The 6000-nt window shown below is 60.1% G+C and overlaps 2 protein-coding genes across 2 annotated transcripts; one reads left to right on the top strand and one right to left on the bottom strand.

The window, feature by feature from the left end:
* Positions 1-12: 12 nt before the first annotated feature.
* IE81DRAFT_362476 (hypothetical protein) lies at positions 13-933 on the bottom strand. The gene has a single exon (XM_025516739.1). The coding sequence runs from the start codon at positions 762-764 to the stop codon at positions 225-227; it is 540 nt and encodes a 179-aa protein (XP_025367176.1). The 5' UTR covers positions 765-933; the 3' UTR covers positions 13-224.
* Positions 934-2282: 1349 nt separating this feature from the next.
* IE81DRAFT_247112 (hypothetical protein) lies at positions 2283-4031 on the top strand. Its single transcript, XM_025511283.1, has one exon. It carries the CDS (start codon positions 2657-2659, stop codon positions 3800-3802), a length of 1146 nt encoding a protein of 381 aa, XP_025367175.1. The 5' UTR covers positions 2283-2656; the 3' UTR covers positions 3803-4031.
* The last annotated feature ends 1969 nt before the right edge of the window (positions 4032-6000 follow it).

Raw genomic sequence — 6000 nt, 5'->3', positions numbered from 1 at the left:
CCCCCCCCGCGCGCGCGTCATGCGTCAGCTGCTGCTCGATCGGGTGCAAAGCATATGCGCTCCCACATGCAGAACTCACTCGCATGTGCGTAGCATTCGGGAAGAAATGTTCCTTGTAATGTCGCGCCGCTTTCAATACCATGGCGTGACGCTGCCCCACATCCACCACGCGCTGCTTATCCATGACCACTTCCAGGCCGTGGTGCTGCTGTTGCGAAAAGTTCTCAGCAGCAGCAGCAGCAGCGGCGGCGGCGGCGGCAGGCGTCTTGCGGTACCTGGTGTGCGCATCCTGTTCGAGATGCTTGGTGGCGGAGATGAGGTGCGAAGGATGAATGGGCGATGCATCTTCGCTTGCAATGTGCAGGATCTCTCCGTTGCGGCCTAGACGTGTAGAGGCGGGACGAGGCAGTGCGGATGCGGATGCGCTCGCAGCGGTGGCATGCTCTGCTGCTGCGCTGCCTGTCCCCACTGCTTGCCCCATCGACCACATCTGCACGGACCATAGAATGTAGACCGATGACGATGCGAAAAGTCGCATGTTTGGCGAGGCGAAGGTGCTTGCCCTTCTGCTTCTCGCTTGTTCGACCTGATCGCGCAGAGCTTGTCAGAGAAAATTGTATATTGGGGGGATGTGCGTGTTGCGCGGATGAACGAGGAGAAGCCTGTCGGAGATGCAGCACCAGATTCGAGCTGCGGGGAAGTTCGAAGGCTGCAACGGTCGATTGGAGAAGAGCAAGACGAGCGGACTTTTGCATTCCATACATTGCGCTTCATTTGCATTTCGGCTCCTAATTCAAAAAGTCAGAGAGAGAGGGAGAGAGGGAGTGTGTGTGTGTGTGCGTGTGCGTGTGCGAGGAGAAGGCGGGCATGTTTGCCACCGTGTTTGCTAAACGGCGTGATGTGTGGAGGGGGGAAAAGTGGCGGAATGGAGCTTTGCGAGCGAGGCGACCATGGAGTGGCAACGGGATGCGCACATGGCAGGAGCGGATTGGTGCAATCGGCGCGCGGGGAAAGTGCTTTGTGGCCGATGATGTCTGCCCTCCAAGAGCGCCCAAGCCGTTAGGTGCTCGTACCGTATTTGGCATCTCAACGCACCTCCGTCAGCCTATGCTGTACACACGAAAGAGGACGGGCGAGCTTGGACCGCTGCATGTGTGGATCAGTCATCGTCAGCACAACGAACACAAGTACGATCCATCAGGCGGCCTCGTCGTGTAGCGTGACTGCTTGCTGCATGCTACACACTTTCTCCCCAAAGAGGGCGCGCAAGGACGGCACACGCATTAAATTGGCTTGGGCGCCAGCATGCGGCCACTCGATGCCTCAACGAGACTCACCGAGCGCCGCGCTGCCCCGCGCCACTCAGACTCCCCGAATCCTCATGATGGCGCGTCGGTCGCTGATGCGACTGCGGCTGCGGCTGCGGCTGCGGCTTCGGCGGGACCAAACAAACGGGGTTGGGCGCAGGGCAGGGCAGGACGGGACGGGGCAGACCCACCGCTCTTGGGGGGCGCTGACTCGACGAGCCTGGATGTGAGCCTCAACCTACGATCGAAAGCCAGCCAGCCAGCCAGCTAGACCCCGCGCACGCTTCGTCGTGCCTGTTGCGTATCCGAATGTTCGACTCGAGACGCGCAACTTTCCCGCAAGATCCTGCCCACCGTTTTCCCCCCAAGTGCATCACCGGTGCGTGGGGGGGTACACAGCCATCGTAGAAGATGTCCGGTGGAGAATGAATGTTCCAACTACAAGTGTCCCAGAAAAAGAATGCCAAATGCGAATGTGAATGGCAAAATGCAGATTTCACAAAGATTCGCCCATCACCAATCAATGCGGTGCTTATAGATGTGCGGGGGGCATGACATGACATGACATGACATGACATGCATGGGCGAGGAACTCGTGAACTGATGAATCAATTCTTGATTTTGATTCTTGATTGTGATTCTAATCTTGAATTCAAGATTTCCACAGAATTTGGAGCGGGATCACGTGACCATCATGCAAAGCTTCGGGCACAGCGTGCATGCATGCATGCACCACTCACGACTCGCCCGCGCCCACGCCCACGCCCGCGCCCACGCCCACGCATCCAGCATATATGCAGTCATGCACGGACGCATGACACCGCGCACCGCAACTGCGCCCTATACACTCTCGAGTCGCGAGTCGCGAGTGTGTATGAAAGGGGGCGGTGATGGGGGGGGATGCTTCGGTCAAAAGTCGCGAGTCTGAGTCAAGAGTCCCGAAGAGTTGCCCATGCAGTCGTGATTGCAGTCTGATGAGTCTGCGTGAGAGAGGGTTTGCTGTCGATCTTTGCATTCACGATTCGCGATTCACGATTCATCTCGATCCTCTTGCACACTCGGACTCGCACGCGCACGCGCACTTGCAAATCGCACTCGCACTCGCAAATCGAAGCTTGGGGGGTGCCTCTCCTCGCGTACTGCCTCGCTCTCTCTTACTCTCACACGCACACGCGCACACGCACACACGCACGCGCGCTCTCTCTCCCCCTCCCCTCCCTCCTACAGCATCGCCTGCCTTGCAGTCCTGAAGAAGAGAAGGGAGCCGTCGTGATGGCGGATGGGGAAGCAGAAGCGGAAGCACGAGCAGCAAGGGCAGCTAGAGCTCGAAAGCAGGTCAGTCTCGAGCGATGGCCACAGCGCCCGCGTTTTGTAGCATCATTGTCCTTTCATTTCTGACCCTCATACCCACCCACGCCCGCACACGCGCGCGCCGCTTCAAGCTCAAGAAGGCGCAAGCGAAACGGAGATTGGCGCAAGAATCTCGCGGGTCTGCGGGTGGAGATGCGCTGGGGAAGGATATTGCGGATGGCAAGTTGACAGAGGCCAAGGAGAGCGTCGAGGAGGGAGAGGCAGAGGAGCGAGGGGAGGAGGAGGGGGAGGAGGAGCGGGAGGAGGGAATGATATCGGCGCAGATGTTGCCCGCGCAGCAGCAGCAGCAGCAGCAGCGACACGCACACGCACACGCACACACCGCCTTCTCTCACTCGCTGCCCACCACGGCCGAGGAGGAGATGGTCGCTGCGGATCAAGGCGCGAATGGTAGCAGCAGCAGCAGCAGCAGCAGCAGCAGCAGCAGCGCCACAACAAAACCCTCCGCCGCCGCCGCCGCCACCGCCGCCGCCCCCCCCCCACACACCACCACCTTGTCCCTATCTCCTCCCACGCCCGCAGCAGCGACGCAGCCATCGCAGCAGCAGCAGCAGCAGCAGCAGCAGCAACTATCACAATCTCCCTCTATGCGTCTGCACGCCCGCACTCATTCCAGCAGCACCAGCAGTTCCAGCGGGACCAATCATGCTGCGCCTTCTTCCCCCACACATGCGCGCACAGCATCATCGGGTATACAAGTCAACGTTCGACCTGCCCATATCCGCTCGCCATCTACCGCCTCTAGCTCTTCCTACGGCGCAGGCGCAGGCGCAGGCGCGGGAATCAGTCATGCCGCTGCCAGACGTCTCTCTTCCTCCCAGCAGCAGCACGACGCATCCCACACGCAGCAGCAGCAGCACGGGGAACATTCTGCAGAAGTGTTGAATTTGAGGAGTACGGTGCAGCTGCTGTTGGGCGACAAGAGCAGTTTGACGAGCAGGCTCAACGAGCTCGAAGGCAAGCTGGCGGCGGCGGCGGCAGCGGCAGCGGCGGCGCAGCAAGTGGACGGCAAGAGGTTGGAGGATGCGAATAGGGCGGCAGAGGATGCGCAGATGCGTATAAGGGAAGTGTACGCGCTGCAAAAAGAGGCGGAAGAGAGGTGCAGAAGATTGGTGAGTGGGTGAACAACGGGTGTCACAGGGGCTAGGTGGCCGTGCTGTGCGGTGGCAGTGCAGTGTGCTGAAAGTCGTGAGCATGCTGATGATGAGGAGAATTATGACGATGCGCAGCAACGAGAACTCAAAGAGTCGCGAGAGGATTCGAATGCGCTCAGAGCTGCAAGCGACACTAGGACGCCTGCCGCAGTGGATGAAGAGCGCATCTCGCACTTGTCGAGTCGGATCGCATCCTTGCAAAAAGACCTGACGTCGTCCAGCGATCGCGCTTCGGCCGCCGAAAAGGAGAGGGAAGAGTTGCGCGCCGCTCAATCGCGAGCTGAGAATGCCTCGACGACGCTTCGCGACGAGCTGAAAAGTCTGCGGCGCGATGCGGATGCGCGAGTCAAGGAGCTGCAGGAGGAGCAGACTGCTCGGAAGCGCGACGAGCTGCGAGAGAGCCAAGAGACGTCTGCGCGTCTTGTGCAGATGAAGCGCGACCTTGAACAAGCTCGTCAGACCCTCTCCACCCGGCAAGAAGAGCACGAGACCGCTCTGGCGCGACAGGCAAAGGAGCACGCGACGCAACTCGATGGTGCGAAGAGGCAACGTGCGGATGCGCTGCTCGAGGCCGAGTCTGGTGCGCGCGAAGCGGCTTTGGCGGATGCTCGCGCGCTACATCAAGAAGAGCTGCAAAAGGTGCGCGCACTGCACGAAGAGGAAACGCAAAGTAGTCGAGCGTCGCATGTCGAAGAGCTGGCACGGTTAAACGTTGCTCACGAGCAGGCTCTGAAGCAGGCGAGCGCAAAGGCAGATTCCAGCAAGCAGACGGACGCGGAAGAGGCTCGGGCGCAAAGGGATGCGGAAATATCGAAGTTGCGCGAGGAGCATGCTTCGCGTTTGCGAGCGGTGGAGCAGGAAGCGCGCGATGCGGCCGACAAGGAGCACAAGGACGCTCTTCGCGAGGTGGAACAGCAGCACGCGACGGCTTTGCAATCCGTAAAGGATTCGACGACGACATCTTTGACGCGAGAGGCTGATCGGCTCAGATCAGCTCACGCGTCTGAGCTCGCGAGCAAGATGACGGAGCACGCTTCGTTGTTGCAGAGCTTGAAGAATTCGCACGCTGCTGAGCTGGAAGCTGCGCAGGCAGGCGCAAAAGGCGATCATCAGCTCGCGCTCGAGGGTCTTCGGGATGCACATCAGGCCGAACTGGCTCGGGAACAGCAGGCTGCGCAGAACGCTCGAGCGAAGGCCGACGACGCGGTCAGGGAGGCTGAGGCGAGGCACGAAGAGCAGCAAAGAGAGCTGACGAAGCGCGCAGAGGAGCTGGATGAGGAGCGCAGGAGGAGCAGAGCGCTGCTGGAAGAGCAGCGCGATGCGTCGAGGCGCGCGCAAGAGGAAGCGGAGCAGAGCAGGACTCGCAAGGAGGAGCTTCAAAAGTCTCATGCGGATGCGCTCCGAGAGGCCCAGACGAGCGCTGCGGATCGGGCAGCGGAGCACAAAGCCGCGCTCGACGATATACGAACAAGGGCCGAAGCGGCGGAGAAGGTCACATTGGGCTTGAAGGAGCAGCTGCAGGAAGCTGAAGAGAAGGCCAGAGCGAGCGCGGCCGAGGCTGAATCGCAGCGCGCCACGATGCTGTCGGATCATGATCGGGCGCTCACGAAGCTGCAAGACGAGCTGCGTGGCGCTTCGGATGCTGTCGAGTCGCACGAAGCGCGAGCACAGGGCCTTTCCGAGGAGGTCAAGAAGCTACGAGGAGAGATTGAGGCGGCGGAAAAGGCTGCAGAGTCGAATGCGCAGCATGTCGAAGCTGAACGCGAACGACTCGAGGCTGAGCTGCGCAAGGCTCGCGATGCTTCGAGTGCGGAAAAGGAGGCTGCGAACGAGGCTGAGAGAGATTTGCGAGTCAAGATTGGTCTGCTCGAAAAGGATTTGGAACAAAAGACGCAGAATCTCGCGGAGCAAGCTGCTTTGCTCGGTGAAGAGAATGCAAAGATCAAGGCGGAGTCGCAAAGTCGCATCGACTCGCTCGAGCAGGCGCTCGAAGATACCAAGTCTCTACATGAAGCACGCAGTCAGAAAGCGCAAGAGGAGCTTGCAGAGGAGCGCGAGAGGGCGGCTAATGAGCAGCAAAGCACCGCAGAACGGCACGCGAAACGGGTACAACAGCTCGAGAGCGAGCAAGATGCTACTCGGGCAGAATTGCAGAGCGCAAAGTCCGA

The sequence above is a fragment of the Ceraceosorus guamensis genome (assembly GCF_003144195.1).
Source record: "Ceraceosorus guamensis strain MCA 4658 unplaced genomic scaffold IE81scaffold_84, whole genome shotgun sequence".
NCBI lineage: Eukaryota > Fungi > Basidiomycota > Exobasidiomycetes > Ceraceosorales > Ceraceosoraceae > Ceraceosorus > Ceraceosorus guamensis.
Note: the sequence above shows the minus strand (reverse complement) of the source record. Positions and strands in the feature narration are given on the sequence as shown.

Bases quoted from the DNA above. Each gene is read 5' to 3' on its own strand.
- IE81DRAFT_362476 (XM_025516739.1), bottom strand. From the start codon at position 764: ATGTATGGAATGCAAAAGTCCGCTCGTCTTGCTCTTCTCCAATCGACC.
- IE81DRAFT_247112 (XM_025511283.1), top strand. From the start codon at position 2,657: ATGGCCACAGCGCCCGCGTTTTGTAGCATCATTGTCCTTTCATTTCTG.